Here is a 26,019-nt window from a genome sequence, read left to right as displayed (position 1 = left end):
CAAGAGAATAGAGGTTAGATGGGTATTTAAACTCCATAGGTCCTCCCTAATATTCCACCTTCTTCTTGTCCAAACTGTACTGTTTTATTTCTAGTTTCAGCATTTTGGTCTTCTCATCTCTAGCTTCTATAGGGAGTGTCAATAAACCTTTAGGAAAAAGATCATGTAAGTGTCAAGAGGAAGTGAAGAACCTAGATAATCCACCAACCGGATAATCAGCTCTTGCATATTTGAGAGTTGACTGCTTGACCTGAACATCTCCTCGTAAGGGACCCTCCCTCCCAGGACCTTCCCTTTCAAACCTCTCAAGGCTCTTACCTGGGGCCAGGGGAGATAGGCTTTTCAAAGTCCATTGAATTGCCAAGAGTCTCTGTCAAAGAGGCAGTCATGGTGCCTGGAGAGGGATCTTGCTGGGAGCCCCTTCAGAGCCTGGTACTTATATAGCTAGGGCAAAGGTCTTGATGCCAAAGCCGGGTGGACTAAATGCACACTAACAAATGAGACAGGTGCTCTAGAGGGTCCCCCAGTCCCCTATGCCATCATCTCCTCCAGATGTGGACTTCAGCTCACTTTGCTTTTACATTCCCTCTTCCCGATAGTATCTTTGGTGAGCAGGGTGCTTTTCATCTGAAACAGCTTCTGAGCTGAAAAGAACAGTCACCACCAAATCAATTCCTCATCCATTAACAGGTTGTCTCTCTGTTCTTGAGACACAGGCATTACCTGGTTAGACCTGTTTTGTTTGAACACTAACGTGTGAGTTGGCCAAATGCAAATGAACCAATGTTTGTAATCCTTTATTTTATTTTTTTAAAGGGCTAGGCAGCCAATCAGAAGAGGGGGAAGTAGCTTAGGGAATTCCCGGTTGGTGGCTTATTGCTTAACATCCTACAAAATGATTTAAAATTATTGTCATATGCATTTATCTTCACTCTGATGAGGGCTCAGTCGTGATAACACCCGTGGTGCCCCAACCCCGTAGGAGCTGGTGAGCTTGCAGCCTACTGCCTCCCCTCCATCAGCCACAGCTATTGGATTTCCCACCCAGAATCTTTAGGTAAATGAGGTAAGTCCTGATTTTTAAAACTTCTTTTGAATCTGGAATCCAAACACCTGAGTGGAAAGAGAAGCCTGCCTTAAACCGGAGAGATAAAACTAGAACAGACTCTTGGAGACAGCTGGCAGGAAGTGAAGCTCACCTTACCTGGGCTTACCTCACTGGGTCAAATCAGAATTTTATGTCTTTAAAGGGCCAGCTGGCTACTTTGGATATTATCTGTGAATTTCCTGCATTGTCTGGACCTCTAATCTCGGTGAATTTAAAAGCCCCCGGCTTCCCTGTGTCTGTGCGGCAAGACCATTTCCCTGGGTTGAATTCTTCTTAAACAAATAGGCAGCTGGAGATAGGTGGCTCTAATATAGCTCAGCAAAGGACTGGTTGGCTATATAGCTGTTAGTGTTCAGAGTACATGGTCTTGCTTTCTAGAGATGTCTTCTACTGGTAATTTTTCTGACCTGAGCTATGGGGAAAGGCCAATTTGTTTTTAATATGTTTTAGAACTGGAAAATGGCTAGAAAGAGGCAAGAATATACACATCCACACTGGAAAAAGTGGCCAGGCAGCCAGGGCAGGCAGGCGTATTGGGGAGAGCTGAATATCTAAAAAAAAAAAAAAAAAAAAATTTGGTAAAGGGCTTCACTGTATAACAAGGGGACAAACTAACCTTTTGTTTACTCCATTTTGGGAGACTATGATCAGACAGGCAGTTGTGACTCAGCAGCAACAAATGCCTTCTAAGACAGGGATTCTTTTGATTTTGCTTGGACACTGTGGAGAAATTTTAGCCCTAGTGTGGACTGACCTGGGAACGGTGGGGAATTACTTCTTGTTGGTAAATATCACACTGAGGTGGGAAAGTGACATTTTCACCATCCATCTTTGCTGATTTATCATGCTTCCAGTATGGTGGGAGTGTGTGTGTTTAAGATGGAGTGTATGATTCTGAGTCCAAGTTCACAGGTGTCTCTGCTGGCTATTTGCACTCACCTTGGTAACAGGGAAAAAGTGAGTGAATAGATTCCAAGAACTTACTGACGGAAGGTCTAATTCAGGAGTTGGTTCTGCAGCCATGGGGGTGAAGATGTGTTCAGAGAGTCTTTCAATGTGTAAAAGGGCAATTAGAGATCCTGTATGGCTATGTGTTAATTCCACTGGGGTCAAGGGAAAGATTTATTTCTAACAGAAGAGAAGATATGTTATTAGGAAGAATTTCGTGGTTAGGAGATGCTTTGGAAAAGGCTCTTAAGAGATTTTAAGAATTGACTTTAACAGCTGCATTTGAAGTTTGCAGAAGGATCCACTTTTCCTCTTTTTGTGACTTAAAATTCTGGGACTATGAAATAACTCACCAGTTCCATCTTCTTATAATATGGAGTCATGTCGACCACATCATTTTCACACCAATGGCTAATGGTATTTAAAAATCATGATGGAATGTTAATTGAGAGTTATTTGGAGGTCTGTAGTTGAACTTGAAAAAAATAGTAAATGTAATGGAGACAATACTTCACCATGTTTCCAAAATATTTTACAGAGGCATTTTAAATGAAAGTCCCTTTGAGGGAATAGCTGTAAGTTATCTTACATAACCGGGCAAGATGGTGGTCATCATCAAGACCTTTCAAGGTAGTGTGGGCAGGATGATGTGTTTGATTCAATTCTCATTTGTTGTGAAATGGCTCAAATTCAATGGTATCTTTTCTTTTTTTTGCTTAAAAAGCACTTATTTGTTAAATTCAAATAATCCTTTTTGGGTATTTTTGTCCATTTTTAATATATTAATCTATTGTGATCTACTAATGGAAGTGTCTTTGGCCTTTTGGACTTAAGAAATGCCCTACATTCTCACTCATAATTCCATGTTTATGGGTACCCTAAATGCTCCCATTAATTGATCAGCTTCACCTTGATCTTCTTTCAATATCTTTCTGACTCCTTGAAGGTATGGGACAAAATGGAAACTGAGAGGTTAAAGGGTTTACTAGGTTGCCTTCAATTAGTGAATTGGAAACTGGAGGGAACTCCTATCGGGTGTCAGGTCAGAATGTGAGTGCATCTGGCCAAAGTTTACTTCTAAGGAAGTAGAATTTTGCTTTCTGGAATCTTGCGATGTTTTATTTCCTCCATATCTTTCCACCCCCTGCCCCACCCAATCTCCCCAACTTTGGGGATTTGAGCACTGGGTTGTGATCATTAGACCATTTTGCTTTTCTGAAAGCCCAGGACAAGATTCCCGCTTCATGTCACAGCATCAAGCACAGACACAGAAGCTTATACAAATTATTGAGAAGTTATTGTCTTTTCTCCCTTCCTCTAGATGGAGTCATCTCTATGCCCTTTCACACAGAGGTGATTTCCAAAGACCTCTGGGTTAGGGGTGGGGTGGAGACCAAGAAAGCCATTGTAGAATCTGCTAACACATTTGAGAAACAATGTCATGGTTTTAAGGAACTCAATCTAAAGCTTGAGCCTGATTTTCAGCGATACCATTTTGATGCTGTTTCAGCCCCTTTCTCTTGTTAAGATAGCCCTCTGGTAGAGTTGACGTGACAATCATTTCTGTTGTGGGTGGGGCCCTGGTTGGGAGGCATTAGCTCCACTGCAGCCTTGGTGTCTAGAGACCACATTCTCACCCTGCCTTTGTTACTGGGAAACCAAACGCGGTGCTGTGGCTTTCAGCTTGGGTAAGCCAGGTCTGCGATGGGGATTGCCATCTGAAGACAGAGGCAGGAGGGCAGCCACACCTTGCTCAGGTTTTCTTAAATCTCTTGCTGTACAACCGAAAGGAGGGCATGGATCATTAAGTTTATTTCACATTTTCATATCTAATTTTTAAGAATAAGATTTTAGGATAATAGATTTGTTCTAAAGAGCAAACAATTATGCTGTTATAAAAAATGTGATTACTTAAATCGAATGAGGTTTCACAGGGCCAAGCTACTAAGCTGTGCAGGAAACACAGTGCAGGGAGGATGGCTTGTCACCACAGCTATTCTTAGGGTGGGACATAGTTTCAAGCCAAATGGCATTGAGGTCCGGAAGCCAGGATGTGCTGAAGCAGGAATTTCCAGGGATCGCTCCGAGTTATATGCTAAAATGTTTATTATACTTCAGAGGGGAAGAATATTTCTTTAAGAATCTTCCCCGAAGAATTTCAGACTCCAGTTTTGGAGTGATGGAAGCACAGTGCAGGGAAGGTGCTCTGGACGGCAGTCTAGGGACCTGGTCTTCCAGCCCTGGTAGAGCTGTGTGGCCAAGACCACATATTCCCCCTTGCCAGGCTTTAGTTTCCTCCTGTGGACAAAAGGGTTTGAATCTGATCATCTTTAAGATCCACTTTAACTCTTAGATTCTGTGGCTGTGGTGATTGGGGTGGTGGGAGTGCCTGGGGGTCAGTAGGATTAGCACGAATCTGTGAAAGCTGACAACAGGTGGGAGAAGACTTCTAAGGATGAGACAGGAAAGATTAGCAAGAGCCTTTAAATGGCTTCTTTAGGGCCTTCAGCATTTTGGCTAAGGGCTCTATAACTAGTGGAAGTGCTGAGACCTGACACCTGGAGCCTTTATTAGGGATGTTAGAATCTACTCCTGTGACAAAATCCAGCTTTGTCAATTTGCCTCATGTGTCTCAAGCTGGTAGGAGGGTAGAAGTGGATGGAGTGGACTGTCGTGTGACCGCGGGGAGCAGTCTATGCACAGTGGCAGGTGCTCTACTGGTGTCTTCTATAAAACACCAAAGCAGCCTGCCGGAAAATGGACACTGAGGCACTCGTGATGTCTACCGAGTTTGTATAGTACTGATGAGCTTGCTTGACTGATTATCCATGACTTACTGAGTAGATCGAATGTATGTGGACTCACTTATCCCAGAGGAAGACCCTGTGGCTGGCCGAGCCATCGAGCAGCCTAACCTGGAGACCATGATATACCCAGAGAGCCTCAACCTTGTATTTGGAGAAACCAGAACTTGCAACAGGGCCAAGCAGGGTGGCCCATTTAAAGAGGCTCCTAGGGTTTTAATTGACCTTGTTTTAAAAGAGACACCCTGTAAAATACTCCTATGAAAACGGATTTCACTAGCACTAACCACATTCTGTCTTTGGTTTGTTTTATGGGGCCGGGCCCCTTGTTCTGGTCGATTGGTCCGCATTATCTCTCCTCCTCCAATCTTGCTGCACATCCTGGCCCTGGGAATCCTCCTCACTTCTTAACTCAGAAGCATCTTAGTTGTTATTAAGGGTACTTGCCTACTTATTTAAAATATGGCCAGTATAGGTGCATACAAAATGTGCTTTCTGATTAAAACAAAGCCAAAAATAAAAAGAAACCAAAATGCCTGTTTTAATAGTTGGATTTTTAGACTAATAGACCACCTCATATTTTACCGTAACAACTTGTTTTTACTTTTATATGACCCTGTCTCAATGTCCTTTTTCTTTGATGTTGTTATAATTACGAACATAAAACTTCATAGCTGCTTTTCTGCCTCACTTTTTATCACAGATGCACAATAAATCATCTTGGGGGCTGGGCTCTTATTGGCCGAACTATGGCTTTGAAAAATTTCTGTTGCCCATCCAGCCCTTTCTCATCCTGATACAACGTCCCCAAAAATCTGTTGAGCTTTTCCTGGAGTAAGAAGAGGGTCTTCTACTTTTTGAATAGAGCAATGGAGACTGAAATATCTCATGGAGATTATTCCAGGCTTCTTATTAGGAACCTTAAAAAAATTCTCCTCAGTAGGGCTGATGATATATTCTGGATAATAAGGTCAGCAGAGTCTGAAAGATGAAGTAATTTTTAATCTTGTCATCATGGTGACTAATGATAAGACTTGCTTTGTCTTTGCAGTGGACTCTAGATTTGACTCTAAATTCAGCCTCTGTCTCCACCATGCCCACTTAGAAAATTAGAGTGCACCTAGCTCACCTTTCAGTCACCTTGATTCCATTAGGCAAAAGGCTGTGAGTTCAGGAAGGTTGATGGAGTCAAATTTGACTGCATGTATATCTGAAGGGGTAGGAGGCTAAGAGTTTTTGTTGCTTGGAACCTGCTGAAATGTGGTGTGAAGACCACTGGACATAGAGTCCAGATACCTGAGTTCAGACTGGACTCTACCACTGGGCAGTTGAATGACTTCGAGTGAATTACATAAGCTCTAGCATCTAAGTTTTTTCATCTGGAAAATGGAGTTAATAACATCTACTGTCCTGGGCTGCTGTAAGGATCAAATTAAACAAAGAATGTGAAAGCACCCGAACAAAAGCTTGTGAGTAAATATTTAGTAATTTGTGGAATGGACCTCAAAGTTAAATCCTCAGTTTGGGTGTTTTTAGTGAGTTTCTGTTGGGTCAGAATGGATGTGTATTAAATGTGTGTGTGTGTGTGTGTGTGTGTGTGTGTGTGTGTGTGTGTGGTGATCAATGTTGGTTCTTCACTGTGACCTTGGGAAAGAAATGCAATAGGGTTTTTACTGGAAAGGTGGGCAGCAGGGGGATGAATGAACCATATTTAAGGGAGACCTCCAAATTGAACCTTGTTTTGAGTCAGCTGCAAACCACAACCAAGGAGGTCCTGGAAAGACCTGGGGTGAGTGGGTACGCAGCATGTTCCTATACTTGTGTCCTGATGCCTGGCATGTAGGGACCTGCAGAAAATACTGATTCTCGTCCAGGCAGTTCACATGACTAGCTTTTAAGCATGAGTATACCATTGTCCACCTCTAAAATTCCTGATTATGTCTCCAGATGTCTACTGACCACTGATACTGAGGTCATTAATCTTGGACATTTTAGAGGCTTTGGAAAAAAAAAAATTCTACTTACTTCTTTTGCCCAGACACTCTGGGGTCTACCTCTTGGTAAATTATTCAAATGAGGTTTCTGGTCATGCAAATGTGGTTCCTAGAAGTTATCTGAGTTGAATAAGTAGTTCTTGTTATTAGTAAAACAGCAAGGATTCCTAACTTGGGGTCCAAGGTTAAATTCAGGGTTTCTATGAACTTGGATGTAAAAAAATTGTCTTTATTTTCAATAATCTCTAACTAGAATTTAACATTTTCTTTCCATATGAATGTAGACAAAACTTCACAGTAGTATTAGCTGCAACTGTGATGTCACCAAGAGAAATCACATTTTCATATCTCATTACACCTATTACATATATCTCAAAATGTGGATATTTGATATCAAGTCAGATCTGCACTAGGTAGATATTCTTATTCAATATATTAATGAAGAAGCACATATATTGTTATTAGGTTGGTGCAAAAGTAATTTCAGTTCTTGCCATTAAAAGTAATTACAAAAACAGCCAGTCCGGCCAACATGCCAAAACCACATCTCTACTAAAAATACAAAAATTAGCTGGGTGTGGTGGCACACACCTGTAATCCCAGCTACTTGGGAGGCTGAGGCAGAAGAATTGTTTGAACCTGGGAGGCAGAGGTTTCAGTGAGCCAAGATCAAGCCACTGCACTCCAGCCTGGGCAACAGAGTGAGACTGTGTCTCAAAAAAAACCAAAAACCAAAAAATAAAAAAACCAAAACCGACATAATATGATATCATGCATTTACTTTAAAAAATATTTTGATATTGTATTTTAATATAAATTTTAAAAAATCTTATAACATTTTACTTTGTCATGTAAAAATACTATTTTGAGAAGAGGCTCGTAGGCCTCACTAGATTACAAAACAGATCCATCATACAGATGAAAGGTTAAGAACACCTAATTTACAGCATTTTCTTGCACAGGACTAACAAAACGACTTCTGCACAGCACCAGCTGATAGATGGTCTCTGTCAAAAGGGGAATATGTCCTTCCCATATATTCCTGCCTATGGGTAGTCTTGGGGTTGCGAAGGGACTTTGGCATAATGAAGATAAGAGTAAGAATGAGAATGGTATTTTGTTGAGTGCCTGCTCTAAGCTGGGTGGTTCCCGGACAGTTCAATGTCATATTTAGTTTAATCCTCCCAACTACCTCAGGAGGTAGTGTATGGAACAAAGACAGAAGAGATCCCCTGCCCACCCACGGTCATGAAACATGGGTACAGGTGAAGGCAAAAGTGGGGACTGACCTCTTGCAGAAGGCTGATGTCACGAGCGTGCAACTTGTGCAGCTCCACAGGGCCCCATGCTTAGAAAGGTTCCGGATTTGGTTTAAGGCTCTGCTGTTGCCCTCTTGAAATTCTTCATAAGTTTTGAACAAAGGGTCCTGCATGTTCCTTTTATGCTGAGCTCTGCAAATGATGTAGCTGGTCCTGCCTCTGGTTGTGGTGAAATGGAACGTGTGGCAACTCCTGAGGCTAGGAGTCTGGGATGCTGCTGCAGAGAGGCCCCTGCTCATTTTTATCAGGCTCATCCATGCAACTTTTGGTGAAAAACTATGGCCTATTGAGGAGGGAGGATGGAGTTTTTGAGTTAGTGAGTTTTATAGTTTTGTTTGAACTCCAAAAGTTTGCTCCAAACAACTGGAAGGATGGCTGAATAATTGGCTGGAAGGGATTTAATACCTTGAACAACCTTTCTGGTAGAGAGTTGCTGGCATTGCTGGTGGGTTTTCATGATTTTATTTTCCAGAGGGCTTGCTACATAAACCAGTGAGCCAGGAGAAGGAGAATGAAGTCTGTTCTGGAAGGAAAAATGAGACTTGGTGTGCCATGAGTCTAGTGTTCTCATAGGCAGGCTCTGAAAACAAACCCAGCTTTCTTGCCTGCTGCTATTGAATGAAGAGCTCTACAAAAGGAAAGCTACTTCTTCTAAAGAAGAGGTCCTCTAATTTGTGAGAACATTAAGATGTCATTTGCTTCTTAAGCTGCAAGGATGCTAAGAAAATAAGGCTTATGAAGTTCTGTTGGTATTTTAGGGCTAAGTTTTTGTAAACTGTTCCAACATTCAAAACAGGGCCATGGATGTAGTGATGGTGGAAGAGGAGAAGACTTTTCCTAGATTTCTTTGTCTGAGTGATGGAATTCAGGCTCCCCCAATAACATTTTCATGGTCAGTCAGTGATGTTCACAACACAAGCAAGTCTGTCATCAGGACCAATCTGTGATGCCTGAGACATCAGGCTCTCTTCAAAAGAGCCATAATGCACCCTTCATTTTCCGAGTTTTTTTTTTTTTTTTTTCTGTTATTATTGCTCTTTTATCATGACTAATAAGCCTGAGGTGGCTTCAGGCAGTCAGTCCTAACCCCTGAGCCAATCTGGAGCCTTTAGAAGGAAGCCAGACTGAAGTTCTGATAGATGGGTTTGAGTGGCTGTGAACTGGTGTTCTGTAGCATCCAGACTGATTTGCACTGTAAGGGAGCTTCCATATTAGGGCACAAGGATGATCAATATGACTCCTATTCACATTTGGTGGAAAACGTGGGAGCTGTGCTTAAAGGATCTCAACATTCAAATTAAAAGTATGAGGTCCTAAGACATATCCTTCTCCTCTTTAGAAACACAAGGATCCATTTTCAAATAATTTCAAAAGAATTATGTTGCTTTCCCCACCCCTTCCCAAGTACACTTGTTATAATATATCTAGTCCACTTGCTAACTGCATGTCTTTGGAAAAGTTGCTTAACCTCTCTGCCTCCACATCTATAAAATGGTGCTAATATTAGTACTAACATTTAAGGTTATTGTGAGGATTAAATGAGATAATTCATGTAATGTCTAGTTCTATTTCTAGCATATTTTAAACCCTCAACAAATATGAACTATTATCACTGTTACAGTTTTTGTTGTTGTTTAGTAATTATACAGTCTTCCAGATTCTGAGCTGGGGGCTATTAATCTTCCCTTGACTTGAACATCTTGGTCTTTTCCTAGGAGGAAACTTGACTCTTGAAATGGTCAAATCCATTGTCCTAGTCCATCCTGACCCCTCCCTGGCTCCAATCCCCACCCCTTACTGTCCTCCACCCTTCCCACATTCCTGTACAGCTGGTCTTATTTATTTTTCAGTCAACTAAGGATGTTGTTAAATCTTTTATTTTTCTGCTGCCCGATTTGGTTCTAAGCACTCCACTCCCTGCCCTGTTCATGACAAGAATGCCTAGGAACGCTCAGCCAGCCATATCCCTCCCCTGTCGGAACACCCAGTTCTTAATGCTCCTGGAGAGGCAACATTTCTCAGGCCATTCCCCACTGCTGTAAGCCCCCTCCCTCATTAAGCCAGTGGTCTGACTGGAGCCCCCACGGACCAGAGAAATCACACCCTCTCCCATGAACCCCCCAGGGCCCAGAGCACACTGTGGCAAGATGTTTGTCTGGTGAAATGTTGCATGTTGCCTTGACTGTGCTTTCTTCTATGAAGCTTAAAAAGAGATATGAGTTTATTTTATTTTTATTTTGTTTGAGATGGAGTCTCACTCTCACCCAGACAGGGAGTGCAGTGCAGTGGCACAATCTTGGCTCACTTCATCCTCTACCTCCTGGGTTCCAGTGATTCTCCTGCCTCAGCCTCCCAAGTAGCTGAGGGTACAGGTGCCTGCCACCATGCCTGGCTAATTTTTGTATTTTTAGTACAGACAGGGTTTCACCATGTTGACCAGGCTGGTCTTGAACTCCTAGACCTCAAGTGATCTGCCCGCCTCAGCCTCCCACAGTGTTGGGATTACAGGCGTAAGCCACCATGCCCGGCCAAAAAGACATATTAAAAAGCTTCCTCTGATAGTGTGTGCTGAAGGCTGAGTGCTGATGCCATTGCTTAATTAATGTGGTTCATGATCTCCATCTGAGCGATTTGTTTAGCTCCTTGTGGCCCTTTTTGGACTTAGCCTATCATGTGATATTGACAAACTATGAGAAGTGAGCGTGTGATGATGCAGGGATGAGGACAGAAATCACATCTAGGACACCTCAGGCCCTTTCCACCTGGGACCTGCAACTTCGAATCTCTTGGCAGGAGATGAGTGGGTCTACACAGCCCGCTTTTGAGGTAGGAGTGGCTAGCCTCATTTATGCGATGGGAAAACTGGTCTGGGGACTAGGGGTTTTCAAATTATGCCCTTTGCCCAGGGCTGGATGTAGGATGTCTGTGGGAGAGGCTAGACTGAAGTTTGGGTACACTAAGCCTCCACTTTAGGAGATAACCCAGAGACTACACCTACTCCCTAAACTGTATTGACTTTTGGAAGTCAACCATTTGGGAGAGTGTGGTTTTGGTTTCGATCATATCCCAGCAGTCTTTTCTCTGCCCTTGTTAATCTGATTCATGATCTGAACCTTGGCTGTCTGGAGGCTGGCCATGTCACTCTGCAGACCTTGGACACCCCTGAGTGTCCTCACAGAATCAGCCAATGGAAAAGTACAATGTCTTCTGGCTTCTCAGCCTTGCCAGCACCCGCTGGCCTATTTGATACCCCTTTTTATATTGAGGGAGTGAAAATGTAGCATCTAAACTGAAAACGCAGATTTTTCTTTGGTTTTTATATGAAAAACAAATCGGCATGAACACTCAGTCAAACCAGCTCAGGCTGTTTGGGCAGATGCCTTTCTTTGCTTTTTTCTGTTTATTTTCCTACAAATCAATGCTTAAGTGTGTTGTTATCGGAGCAGAGCAACAGGTGCAAAAAAATAACTCTGCTGCCAACTCAAATGAAAAGGTAGGGCTTATACCCTCTGGGAGGTATTCAGAAGATAACAGAAGCCTCTGCCAGCAACTGAATTAACAGCTCTGTTTACGGTGGGTTTTATGTTAACAACCTGCTCCTGACCCTCCTACACATAAACACCCTATTGTCTCGGAGAGAGACATTCAGCCATCCAGACAACCCACCACTTTATTCTGCCCTGACGGAGATTGGTTTTGGCTCAGACTGCTTTGTGAAGCTCAGAAGCATTAACCTGTCTGCCAACCCATGTCCTAGTCAGAGTTTTCTGTGAAGGCAAGGGCATGGGGTTGCCGGAGAGAAGAGGATCAGTCCTGCTTTAAAGCCTAGTTGAAATTCTTTTCAAGGTTGGTCATTCTCAAATGCCAGAGAGGGTTGCCTGGCTCCCTCTGCTCTTGCCCCGCTCCATTCACAGCAGGAGGTGGGGAATGAGCTCAGATGACTTTGGAAGGAACCACTATTGTTTTGGAAGCCATGTCCTTGTGAATAGTCCATCAGGGTAGGGCAGCATCTATGTTTTGTTTACTATTGTGTCCCCAGCACCTAGCAAAATGCCTGGCATCTAGTAGACACCTGGTAAATATCTATGAATTATAGGGGTTCTGAGACATTATTGTAATGGCTGGATAAGCATTTCTTGGTGATAGTTTCTTTCTGCTGAAGGCTGAGGGACTAATTGTCTTGGGTCCAGGGTAGTTAAGTAATCTTTTGAAGGACTGAGATGGCAGTGAAATGGAGTAAGGATGGCTTGGCCAGTCTTGAGGTCTTCCTGATGGGAGTAACCATCAGCGTTCCTCTGCAAGCGCTGTATTCTGAGGCCAGATTTGTCTGTTTGGCTTTCGGAGACTCATGCTTGCAAGTATCCAAACGTTGTTGAGTTTAACCATTTGGTTTTAACAGAACTAAGCAATTACCTGCCTTATTTCAAGCTGTCAAATAATATAATAGTAGGTTATCTGCAGATGGATTAGAGCTTGAATTCTCTACATTGAATCTTTTGTCTCTGACTTTGTAAGGACTTCCTTGCATTTATGGACATTTCTTTCAAGCCTGGTATCTCCTGGTGTTAGTCATCTTGTGGTGGCAAAGGGAAGGGAGGCCAGTGGGTGGGTGTATAGACCAGAAACTCTCAATGGTGAGCACATTCAATACTTCATTAAGGGAGGTTTGCAGAAATGCAGATTTTAGTTTAGAGGTCTGGGATTTCTGTAGCCAAACATTGTTGAATCTAACAATATGGGGGGACTGAGCATTATGACCTATTTTGTTTCAAGTTGGCAAATAATATGGTGATAGGTTGTCCACAGAGGCCCACAGAAAACAAGCAAAACCAGGAGGATGCAAATATTTGGAAGAAGAGGAGAGTCAAAGCTTCTTTTGAGACCTCAAAAGCCTCTGTGACCTTTTACAATCCGAAGCTTGCCCTATTCTTACTTTATCATATCTGAATGGGTTTGATAAAGGCCCTGGGGGTCATCTTAGGCAAGCTTGTCTTTTGATCAACTTGGGTGACTGCCACTGTCAGTATGTGCCGCCTTGTCTGGGTCTGACACCAAGACTGATAAAGATCAGTATAATATGTATATTTCCAAATGGCTTACAGTCAATAAAGTGTACCTATCATGGATCCAGACTTGGCCTCCCAGTACTGCATTATTGGTCATGAAAACCCTTGAAATCCCAGCAATAATACTTCAGATGTTGCCCCTGGGAACATGAAAAATGTCTGTTTCAAAACACATTATAAGGCTATGAAATTACCTGTGATGTAATCCCAAGAGAATCAAATGCATTCCCCAAGCTTGATTCACAATTTGACTCATTTATAAAAACACAAATGATTGTCTGTATTATATGCAGTTGCCCTTCACATGTACATGAATTTTTTTTCCCTCTTATTTGGGAGTAGTCCTTTGAAACGACAATCATATTGAAACAGGAAGCCAGTGAGCTGTTGCAACATCCTCAGGGCAAATGCTATGAATTCACCTGCTGGTAACTTTGATTAAGGACTGAGAATGATCTGGGTATTGCTGTCATCACAAAAGTAATTATTTAAAAGGACTAATTGCTTCTTTGGCTTCAGGAGTCAAAATGCCCACATGGCAGCCAGTTCTGCGGCAGTTTGGGGATGATGTGGCTAGATGAATAAGGGAGCTAGGAAGAAGGCTGATCATGGCCTTTTCTCAATCCTCTGGGGCTAGGGACAGGGAATGCAGGTGCAAGCCCTGCTTAAGATCTGCTCTGTGGTCCTGGTGGCTTTCAGTGTACCTTCACCCTTGCAGCAGGAGCAAATCATCTTCTCTGGCCTGAGGTCTGATTCAGGTAAAACATAAATAATTATGTATCAGTTTATTTCCCAAATACAAAATTAAAATAACTATCGAATCATAGGGAGAGGATTTACATTACATATGCATGTATGCATATATGCGTGCATGTGAATATATGTGTGCATATGTATATATATACATATATATGTGTATATATGTATATACATACATATATATATGTATATACATATTTGTATATAAGCTTGATAAAGGTTTAAGGCAGCAGACGATACAGGGAGAATGCTGTGATCGTGTCTAGAATGGGGATCAAAATAAGAATGAGTCTTCTCTGGCAAAACACCCTCTTCTCAGCAGAGAATGACCAAGTTCCCAGATTTTATTGCAAGACAGCCTGAGTTTGAATTCTCTTCTAGCTCCAATTCTTGCTAAGCTGTGTGACCTTGAACAAGTCACCGAATTCCTCTGTGCCTCAGAGAGGCCATCTGTTAAATGACATAACGCCTCCTAGAGTTGTTGTGAGCATTGAGATAATATGTTTATACCAGCAGTGCAGAGCTGTCACATTTGAAGTATTCAATACGTCTGAATTACTATAGTAAAGTTATTACTATTACTATTTTTAAAGTGTTCAATCCTGAGTCTCAGTAGCCCCATCACTGAGCAAAAGAAAGAACTCCCTTCAGCTGAGCAGGCCCAAGCCTGCCTTGGCCTCTTCTGGGAGGTTCACTCTGTATATTTAAGAAGGGAGGCCAGTGGAGCAGCCCTTAGCCTGGTTAGGAATCTTGAGGCTGAGCAGAGCCTCCTAGGTCTTGGAATGCGTGGTTCCAGCTCCCTGCTAGAGTCCCAGGCGTTCTTCTTTCTTTTCTGTACCTACCAGCCCCAATCCCAACCCTTATTACTTGCAGTAATGGAGCATTCCCTGTGCTAAGGGACTCGGAGGATAGAGAAACTCTTCAGCCGCTCTCTGCCAGGGACTCGCATTTTAGACATGCTGCTCTTCCTGGTCTTTTTTTTTTTGCACCTGCAAACCAGCCATGGTGTGTGGGAGTGCAAAGCCTTTGACAGCCCAGAGCTTTGGAGCATATGCCCTGCCACTGCTCTTGGCAGCCTTGGCAGTATGTCTGCTGAGAAGAAGCGGGGCAGGAGGGATGGCTTTCAGTCCTTTGGGTAACAACTGTGCCCAGTCAGAGGGGAACATCATGGCTTCTGCATGTAGGGTCGAAACCCTGCTGTTCATAGTTCAAAGTCTACACATCAGCTCTCAGAACAGGGAGAGAGGAGCAAGGAGATCCAGTCCTAGTCTCAACTGTGCCAGTCAGCTGGAACTGGAGAAGACTGTACAGATAAGAGAGGTTTGAAGCCTTGTTTGAAATGAACTTGGCTCTCAATTTTCTCCTTGGGAGTTCAATAAAATAAAAACTACAAGTATGATTATGATCATTATTATGAAAACCAGCAAACATTTATCAAATATTTACAATGTGTCATGCTTTTCCAAGCATTTTACAGATATCATTTCACTGTTGTCTTTCAACAACTTTTTTCATATCATCTCTACTTTATAGATGAGGAAACTGAGGTCCCAAGAAGTTAAATAACTTGTCCAAGCTTGCCCTGTTAGGAAATTGGCAAAGCCAGGATTTGAACTGTGGCCATGTAACTCCAGAAGACCCTGGGGCTCCCAACCATGACACTGTCCTGCTTCTGAGGAGTCTACCCCACTGGATGTCTCCAGTGCCAGTCAACACAGCTTAAAGGGAGACTCACAGGCAGATCCTCTAATAAGCTAGACACTTGCTACATATGAGACATTATGCTGGGAACTTTCCAAACAATCTTATTTAATCTTCATATCAGCTCCACATTCCAAAGTAGAATTTTGTTATGTGGGGAGACTGAGGCTGTAGAGAGGATAGAAATTCTCCGAGGTCAACAGAAGCCACCAAGCTGCAGTACCAACATTTCAACCCTTACTGTCTGAGTCATGAGCCCTCATTCTCCTAACAGCTCCCCTCAAGACACGCAGCACCACTGGGCTGCATTTGAAGCTCCTCACACTCTTGAATGTGTCCTCTCAACTCAGCTTTTAGTGGGATCCAGTCTCCGTGGCCAGGCCTCACCTTCTGCTATGCCCGTATTTGCCACTGACCAGCAGCCAAAATGGGAGACTCTTAAACTTCAGGGTTAGACCAAGTGCTCTGTTCCCCCTGCTCCCCTTCATGGGTCCGGCCTGTGCGTGGTGGGCAGGGTGGTGCTCTCTGGAAGCAAGGCCTCGACAAAGAAAGCCTGGAGAAGCAGGCACAGGGAGCTGGGATGTGTCTCTATGTGTGGCTGGCACAGAAGCAGTCCAAGTCCTTTGCAACTCAGGGCACTGTGAGAGTTTCTGTTTACCTGAAACTGCCTTTTAAGAAGTGAGAGGCAGAGGCTGGCCTATCTCCCGCCATGACTCAGGCTACCATTTGGCACAGAACAGGGCTTTCTTGTTGCAAATAGAATTTTAGATTGGCCAAGCGCCAGTGGCTCATAATTTTAGGGGAGCTGATGGCACCTCATCTGTAGGGGACTTGCTGCCTCGGGTTAAATAGGTCCTGGCAAGAAGCCTGGCGTGATGTGCGTGCTGGTTCTTCAGTCTATTGGGTAGCACACACGGCTCCTTCTCTTCAAATAAAGAGTTGAATTCTGTCCCACAGCTGTCAGTCTTACAAACTTCTGCACAAAGGGGTGAAGTTTGGGACAAATGTCAACCTCAGGACAATCAATAGTGTCTCAAAATCAAATGCCATTCCCTCCAATTGTTCCTACCTATGAAAAAGGATAGGGGGATATATATGAAAAAAATCTCTGGATAATCCACATTTCATTTCACTTTTTTTTTTTTTTTTTTTTGAGATGGAGCCTTGCTCTGTTTTCCAGGCTAGAGTGCAGTGGTGCTACCTTGGCTGACTGCAAAATCTGCCTCCTGGGTTCAAGCGATTCTCCTGCATCAACTTCCCGAGTAGCTGGGATTACAGGCGTGCACCACCACACCCAGCTAATTTTTGTATTTTTAGTAGATATGGGGTTTCACCATGTTGGCCAGGTTGATCTTGAGCTCCTGATCTCAGGTGATCTGCCTGCCTTGGCCTCCCAAAGTACTGGGATTACAGACATGAGCCACCGCACCTGATCTCATGTCATTCTTTTTGAAATAAAAGGCATAGTTTTTCTTTGTGTGTATGCAGTTTTTAATAGCCCAGGTAATAAGTTATACTATCTCCCCAGAACACACACCACCTGGGAACAGACAAAGGTGGCTCTGATACCCAGTGTATTCTCTTAAACCTTCGAAGATCAATTACTCTATAGGTACCAGGCACTGTGCTATGGGCTTTGAGGTGCTTCATCTCATTTAACCCTTTAGCAAGCCTATGCCTATTCTCCAAGAGAGGAAATGGCAGCCCAAGAAGGCTAAGGGACAGCCTAAGCTTGCACATCAGTAAGAGCAAAGCCTGAACTGTCTGCCTCCAGAATCTTTTAACACGTATTCTTCGCTGGGGGTGGTTTTTGCCTCGGGGACATGGTATGTGTGGAGGGGTGCTGCTGGTATCTAGAGGGTAGGGGCCAGGGGTCCTGCTAAACATCCTACAATGCATAGGCCAGCCCCCACAGAAAGGACTGTCCACATTTCAGTGGCGGAGAGGTTGAGTTTTTTTTTTTTTTTTTTGAGATGGAGTTTCGCTCTTGTTACCCAGGCTGGAGTGCAATGGCGCGAGAGGTTGAGTTTTAACTGCTACCTAGGGTGGCTGAGGATTTCTCCTCTACCTTCCAATCCGAGGTTCCTGCCTCCAGCAGAAAATGGAAAGAAGCAAGTCCTTTTCTCAGCTTCCTTTTGACTCCCAGGGTGGAGTCATTCTGACTTAGGCTCTCAACTGGGGATTCAGTCCCAGAAGAAGCAAAATGTGTTTGAGGAACACCTTGAGAATTAATGTTGAAAGAAGGGAAAAAAACTGATTTTGATGGGGGTCATGTTTGTCAGGTGCTAGACAAGATCCATCATAATTATTTATCTTTTAAAACAGCCCTTAGCCTTCGGAGAAACTAATAATCTCCCCCCAACCCCCTCCAGTCCTCCCATTTCTAAACCAGTGTGAGAAATGGAGGCTCAGAAAGGTTAGCGTGCTCAAGGTCACATGGCTGAAAGATGGAGCCCAGATTCTAATGCAGGATTCTCAGATTCCAAAGTCTCTACTTCCACATATTTGATGGTGTATATAGTTTTTAAGAAAATAATGAAAGCTATGCTGAAGGTAAAGTAGGGAGCAGAAATATGAGCATTCAATGATTCCCCTACTTTCTAATTAAAGGATTGCTTCTGATACCCCCAGAAAGCAATGACTATATACCACAGAAAGTCTACATTAGCGTATGGGGGTGTGGTTGAGTTGGCTATAATAAGACTTTTTTTCATAATTCTCAAGTCATATTGGTTATCTATGATTTCATTCCATCTCAACAGTCCTGTGAGGCTGTTGGGAACCAATGTCCTCACTTTGCACCTGAAAAACTGTGCCTCAGAGGAGGGTAGGACTTGGCCAAAGGCCTTCAGCTACACTGGCTGTGGGCCTCATGGGCCCACCCTGAGGGCATCTTTCCCTGCAGCTCCCTGCCAGGTTGGAGACGCTGACCTTCTTTGCTTACAAGCCCAGGTGAGCTCAAGCGAGCTCTGACTCATAAGGGTTAAGCCACACAAACTCTTTTATGAGTGGTAACCACTTAATGTGCCCTGTAAAAAAGGGCCCCTCACCATGCTGGCTGCTTTCTCTTGGAAAGGGGTTGCCGGCAGGGAGCCATGCTGTGCACAGGTCATCCTCTGGTGGGAGGATGGCGATGGGGCAACTGCCACCCTGTTGTCTTAAAGGCATCTCTGGGGGTTGGGAGAAGTTCTGGATGCTTCCAGAAGGTCATGGTAGAAAATGATGTCGGCCCTGAGGAGAGGGGCTCATGGGCATTTGGCCACAGGTAGAGAACTGGTCTATACTGTTCTGCAATATTTATTAAATTCTTTTTTTTCACTACTTGCTAAGCTCTCTACATGCACGACCTCATTTGATTCATACAACCTATTGAGTTTGGGGTTGTTCCCATTTATCAGGTACGGAAAGCGAGGATCAGAATGTGTTTGGCTAGACAGACTTGGCACTGTCTCAGGTCACCCGCAGTAACCCGGGGAACTGGAATGTGAGCCTGTATCTCCCCAGCTCCAAAGCCTGGGCGCTCAGTCTCCACGTCACCCTGCTTTCTGTTTATCAGGAAGCATAGTTGCCCCAGGCAGGTGCTGCCACTGAAATGACCACTTTGAAACAACCCTGCAGGCAAATCCTTGTGAAACAATTTTAGAGAAGCCTTTCCCTGCCTGTCCTCCCTAAGCCTGGAAGGCCAGTCTCTTCGTGTAAATGGTCGGGGCTCTGAGCTTCAGCCCTTTCAGGGTTAAACAGTAACCTTTCCACACTGCTTGTGGTTGAGCAAATGCTAGCAAGGAACAAGCCCAGCCTTGAGCAAACAAGAGACTGTGCCCTGTGTCCCCCCTCCTTCCCCCAGCCATCCCCTCTGGGGACTTAGAGATTTTCTTTCGCCTTGAAGTTCCCAGTCTGATTTCTTAGCTTTAGGGCAATTGCTCTACAAAGCTGGATGGGAAAATGCCCAGTTATTGTGAAAAAGAAAGGTTTGACTTGAGTTTGTTTTCTTTGAGAATCAAAGAAGTTTTCAGAAAGGGAACTTACGAATCAGTAGAGTCACCGTCTTTACATTTTCAAGTGGGGAAACTGAGGCCCAGCGTGATTTCTGGTTCAGGTTGTCCCCAGAGCTAGTGATGCACCTCATCATAACACCTCACATGTATTTGTGACCTACTTTGTGCTAAGTGCTCGAGGTACAGAAACTCATTTAATCTCCAACCAATGTATAGACGAGGTATGATTAGGTGCATTTTGCATATGAGGAAACTGGGGTTCAGAGAGGTTTGGTAACTTGGGTCAGTACTAACCTTAGCTAGCAAGTGGGAAATCTTGGAATCGACCCCAGCTCTTCTGGCTTCAAAGCTCCTATGCATGGTGCCAGGACGTAGAACCCAGTGCTCCCATCTTCCTGCCCGGTGGCTCTTCACTGTTATAGCATCCATCATCCCCACCCCGTCTTTCCGTCTCCACCTTCTACTTAGGCTGGATTCAGTCTCAATTATTTACCAAGCAACAGTGAAGATGATGCTAAATGATCATCATACACGTTTGTGTCTAGCCTAGTTCACTGCTCTCTCCCCAGCACCTAGAATTGTGCCCAGCCCATTATTGGGTTGATAAATATTTGTTGAATAAATGAATACATGAATATGTTTGTATGCCTTTTGCAGACCCCTCTTCCCCCTCCACAGGCCCTCCACAGAGCCAGAGGAGCAGTAGCTAAATCAGGAGAAGGAATGCCCAGGGCTGAAAATACTCTGGATTGTCAATTTTAATCCTGTGGACATTGGTAATACCTGAGGATGCAAAATTTCCCCAAAACGGGCAGAAAATTTTCCATGAATTGCTGCTATAAAGCTGAATTCCTCTCCCCACCCCAACATTTTATAAAGAGCAAGTGAGTTTTACAGCCTCTGGGTATTGCCCAATAGCGATCTGGAAACAGGCTGCTCTTCCTTTGAATGACTGAATGCACGGTTGCGGCTCTGGTCTGCAAGGTGGAGAGTGTCCCACTTGGGAGAAGGGACATTATGAATGCTGGACATTTGAAGACAATATTTCTGAAGTGTACAACGTTTACATTGTTATAAAAAAAATCCAAACAGTCCCATGGAAGAAATCTCTTCTCCCGAGTCCTTTACTGAGAAAATGATCCTGCAGACGAGGAAGCCACTTTTATTTAGGTCAGATTGGAAACCCACTAAATTCCCCAGGTCTCTAACAGGAGAAAAAAACTAGTTATAATTGTTACCAGAAAGAAAAAATGTTTTCTTTACCAGAAATGGGCAGTGTCTGCCAGAGAAATCAACTGATTCTTGATATTATCACAAAGCTAGGTACTTGAAGAGCTCTATTAAAATATGACCGAGGCCCTCTGATGATCAGCTCAGTCCGTGGCAGATATCCACACTGAGGAAACTGCTACTGGGTGTGCAGGTGTGATTGCTGTTCAAGTTCCCACACAGGTGCTGGGGCTGTGCTGCTACTGGCTTTCATTGATTGAAATTTCACTTCAAATAAATTCTCCTTGGCATTTTCATTTTTGTAAAAAAAAAAAAAAGAAATAAAGAAATAAAGAAAAGAAAAAAACAACACTTGGATGCCAGCCAGCCTTGCCCTGGGAGCAGGTATTTCATTTTCCTCCCGCTTCATTCCTGATCGGAGATTATTCATTTATGAATGGGTGGCTGTAAAAACTTGCCTCATGCATATGAAAATTGTACCTGGAAATTTTTAATTGCCGTGAGTTTTGCTTTTACAAAAAAGGCTTTGGCAATGGGTGGCAGGCAATGGGTGGAAGGACACATTCTCTTTATTTTCTTCCTAAATTTACCCTGTGATCTGCACTTTCAAATGGTATTTGTCCAAGACGCACTGACTGAACAGGCTGTTTGATCTCCTAACAGATCATGATTCTGGAAGGAGGTGGTGTAATGAATCTCAACCCCGGCAACAACCTCCTTCACCAGCCGCCAGCCTGGACAGACAACTACTCCACGTGCAACGGTAAGGGGGCCCATGGGTGTTGGTGTCACTGCTGCGCAGTGGGGACCCTTTGCTTTAATTCCTCTCCCAACCTGATGTTTGAAAAATATAGGCTTTATCCAGCAGAAGATGTGGGACAAGAAGGAATGGAGAAAACTCTCAATTTTGTAGTTTCCTACCGGCCTCCAGAGTTCCAGACAAAAGCCCATTTGAGATATTCTATCATCTCCTCCCAAATTCAAGGTTCTAGGGTGACAACCTGGCAGTGAATGAGGTAGAAGAGATGCCTGAAGGAAAGACTCCCGGTTGAAGCTTTTAATAGTATTTTGCTGGGATATCAAGATAGGCTAGGAGAGAAAGGTGTGTGTGTGTGTGTGTGTGTGCGCGTGTGCGTGTGTGTGTGCATGCTTGCGCGCGTGCGCATGCACATGCATGGAGATTAGGAAGGAGAGGGTTACACAGTTTAATCTTTCTTTTTCATCTTCCAGGAGAACGGGTGTTCTCCTTAGTGCTTTAACCTAGAACACATCTATTAGAAGAAGAGGAGACCTGGTGGTGGGGCTTATAGAGGGTTTGGTGATCAAGACTGTGGCTCCCTGTAGAAGCTGAACTGAATCAAGTTGTTGCTGAATCAGGAACCCCACACCCCATTGTGAAGACATCCAGTTTAGGCATTCAGCTGTGCATCCAACAGCAGTGAGTTTTAGGAGCTCTGGGCCTCTTTCCATTCCACACCCACTGCTAATCTCCCTGCCAGAGGCTCCCCTGTTCGAGTTTGCTTTGAAACTTGGAGATGGTTTGTTGGTGACCAGAGCCTGGGCAGCAGGAGTGGGAGGATAATGGGAGAGTTATTCTGCAGCAAGTGCTGATCCATGTGGAGCTCCACCTCTTCTAATTTGGAATCCCAGTCAAACGCAGTTGAAAGGGTGAACAGGTGACCTTCCCTTACTCGGTCACCTGTCCCCTCAAACTGACGTACTTTCTGGGCAGCTGCATTTTCTGCTGTGGACCTCGGATGCCCTGTGAAAATGGATTCCAAATAAAACTGAAAGTCTTTGGCATCCCCAGGACCCTGGTCTCTCAATTAAGGCAGCGTTTCTCCTGCTTGGTCTGGCAAAAACTGGGGAAATGTGTTTAGTGGGAAGTAGAACTGGGGTGCCTGCCACTTTTATTTCTTAAATCCCAGAGATCTCAAAGAAAAGTCAGCTCTTGATCAAGACCGAAGAGGAAAAGGAGATCAGTTGAATGGCAGAGCGGGTGTGAACTCATAGGATTTTTTATTGTTTCTCCTGAAACTTCAGGAATTTAGTGGATTCCATGTCTCATGCAGAATCTCACCAGTCAACTTCAGACAAAATCCTCTGATTCTCCCAAGTTTGAGCAACATACACTAGCAGGGACTATCTTTTAATCTAGATCATATTAAGTTTGCAGAAGAGATTATTCTAGATGTGCTGTTAGGTTATTAAAAGTTGGTGCCTCTCGTTGCCAAAACCAGAGCTGTACTATCATAGCAACACAATTATTTTAGAAAAAGGCAGATGAAAGACTTGGGGAGCCACAAAATATATACCCCATCCATAAACAGCTTTATTTGTGAGGCACCAAAAATTGGGGGAAATGGAAACATCCAGCCCAAGGTCTGTGTATTTGGGACTATTTCCATATAATTAAATTTTTAGATTAGGTTGTTCTAATCCTCCCTCAATCCCGACCATTGGCTTCCTCTTTAGAGCCCACATTGAGGTCCTGGGGGTGCTTCTGTTTGGCCATGAGGTCTGAGGAGCAACGTGCATACTGTGAGTGATGGGTATTACTAATGGCTGTCACCTTTGTGCCCCATATAAACTTGACCTCCTGCCCTTAGTGCTTCTGAGGTCTAAAAGTCGTGGATCGATTCTGAATGAATGAACAAGAAGAGGGATTGGTTCAGAAACATTTCCTCTTTGGTCTCTCCTTTGAGGGTGTTGTGGGTTGGACCATGGGCGTTATGGGAGTCAAACTTTTCTGAAGCCTTTAGCTCCTTGTAATTCAATAGACCAGCAACATCAGCATCACATGGAAGCTTGCTAGGAATGCAGAAACTCAGGCCTCGCCCCAGACCTGTTGAATCAGAATCTGCATTTGAACAATATTCCCTGATGATTCACAATCATATTAAAGTTTGAGAAGAACTGATCTGGCATGACCTTGAAGAAAAACTTAGAGACGGTTTTCTTGCACTACATTTTCTTCTACTGGTCCACCCTTGAGTTTGTGGGAATATCCATGTGTCACATTGGGTTGGATTTTTCCCCTGCTTCAGCTTGGTGGGATGCAATAGCCTTTGCCCCTTGCCCCTGCCACTCACTTTTCCTGAAGGAGAGCTCCTTCCTGACCTCTATTTCCAAGGGAACTGTAAGATCTCTCAGCCCTGTTCCATGCCCCCAGATGGGGGCTCTGTCTTTTCCATCACCCCAGAACTTTGGGCAGACTATGGAATGTTTTTTGAAGTGAACATGAGTCATATATATAGATGGTTAGCACATATTAGGCTCAGCAATATTTATGCAGTTGAATGAACATCACTTCTTCATTTGTATCTGAATGCACCATCTTGTGAATGCACCTCCCAACTACTCAGATGCTTGCCTTATGTCTTCTTCAAAAACATATTCCATTAAATAAATATACAGTGAGCATCTACTATGGCAAGGTCTCTGAGGTCATTTTTATAGGTGATACAAAGATAAGTAAAACAGTCTGTGACCTCAAGGATGCAATTTACAAAGGAGAATAAGACGACACTCAGAGACTTGTAGAAAAAAGCAGAACATGACAAAAGCCATTAAGAGAAATACCAAGCATATCTCCTGGAGAGTCAGAGGACAGTGAGCCCTTGAGGCAAATTGGGGAACTGGTGATGACTTTATGGGGTGGTCAGAGTTTGAAAGATGGGTAGGAATTCAACAGGAGTGAGAGGCAAAACACAAGCTGAGCAGAAAGAACAGCACAGAAAAAAGACAAGAGTCATTGTGTACTTGAAGAGTTAGAGAAAAGCGTCAATGCCTAGCTAGGCAGTTCTATACATAATTTCAGTGGATGATGAGACCTACTGAAGGTAACCAAGTAGGGAAGTGACATGATAGCTTTAATGACCAGGCCGGGGCAGTGGGATATCAGTCCAGTTAGCAGATCAATAATCTGGACCACTCTGAGGAAAGCAAAGGCATCGTAGAGAAAAGAACCTTAATTTCAGGCCTTATTTTTGATTGCAAATGGTTTGAATTTGGGATGTGTGTGTGTGTGTGTGTGTGTGTGTGTGTGTGTGTGTGTATAAGAGAGAAAATGGGAAAGAGTGAGTGAAAGAAAAGAGGAAGAGAACTATTTAAATATGGACAATAAGCTAATAAATTGCTGAAACGATAGCAATGCCTTAGCTTTCATGATATTTTACTTTGGGTGAGGTGGGGAATGAGCTCTGAGCACTTCAGCTCTCTTGTCCTCATCCAGTATCCAGGGGTAGGCAGCATGCTAGGGAGGACATGCAGATGCATTTCTGCTCCAGCCCCCATGCTGGCACATACACGGACCGTGGTTGTGTCTCCAAGATATCTGGCAGCCAATACTGCATCTCTGTGTTGGATACTATGGCCAGAAACAGGCAGGGGTCACTCACAAGGCTGCCTCCTGTTTTGCAGTTTCCAGCGGGTTTTTTGGAGGCCAGTGGCATGAAATTCATCCTCAGTACTGGACCAAGTACCAGGTGTGGGAGTGGCTCCAGCACCTCCTGGACACCAACCAACTGGATGCCAGTTGTATCCCTTTCCAAGAGTTCGATATCAACGGCGAGCACCTCTGCAGCATGAGTTTGCAGGAGTTCACCCGGGCAGCGGGGACGGCGGGGCAGCTCCTCTACAGCAACTTGCAGCATCTGAAGTGGAACGGTGATTTTCTCTTTCTCTGTCTCTCCCTACCCTGCTAGGAGCCAGCTGGAAGAACAGAAATTCTGCAGATGACAGGATTCTTTGTCAGGGACAAGAAAGAGTGGTCTCACTTCCAAATTACCATATCCTAAGACAGGGAAATGGAAGGAAGATGAGAGGACAGGATTGAAGACTAGGGTACCCGGTGTGTCTAATCCCCTATAAACGCCAATGTAATTTAATTCTCTCCTTATGGAGATAATTTTCAAGAAGACAAAAGCTGGCTATGAGTTCACACAATACTTACTACCCTTGGAAAACATTTTCTTCTTTCCTTTGCAAACAGAGTTCAATAGTTTAACATCCAATCACTTGCTTGTTAAAGATTATCCTGGCTACTTACACACACACACACACACACACACACACACACACACACACACACACA

At 43.8% G+C, this 26,019-nt stretch overlaps 1 protein-coding gene across 4 annotated transcripts in view; it reads left to right on the top strand.

The window, feature by feature from the left end:
* Window positions 1-883: 883 nt before the first annotated feature.
* The window catches only part of EHF (ETS homologous factor), a 41,379-nt gene continuing 16,243 nt past the window's right edge, over window positions 884-26,019 (top strand). The window contains exons 1-3 of one of the 4 annotated variants that reach the window (XM_032283595.1): window positions 884-1,066; window positions 21,588-21,687; window positions 25,347-25,592. In XM_032283595.1, coding sequence (XP_032139486.1) covers window positions 21,591-21,687; window positions 25,347-25,592 — 343 coding nt within the window. In that variant the 5' untranslated portion in view covers window positions 884-1,066; window positions 21,588-21,590. Of the gene's footprint in view, window positions 1,067-2,775; window positions 3,745-17,724; window positions 21,424-21,587; window positions 21,688-25,346; window positions 25,593-26,019 lie in introns of those variants that run through there. The other 3 variants (XM_032283596.1, XM_032283594.1, XM_032283593.1) reach the window with 3 other exon arrangements.

This window comes from Sapajus apella, unplaced genomic scaffold (assembly GCF_009761245.1).
Source record: "Sapajus apella isolate SASKATOON/1434 unplaced genomic scaffold, GSC_monkey_1.0 scaffold14, whole genome shotgun sequence".
Taxonomy (NCBI): domain Eukaryota; kingdom Metazoa; phylum Chordata; class Mammalia; order Primates; family Cebidae; genus Sapajus; species Sapajus apella.
This window is presented reverse-complemented; position numbering and strand designations above follow the sequence as displayed.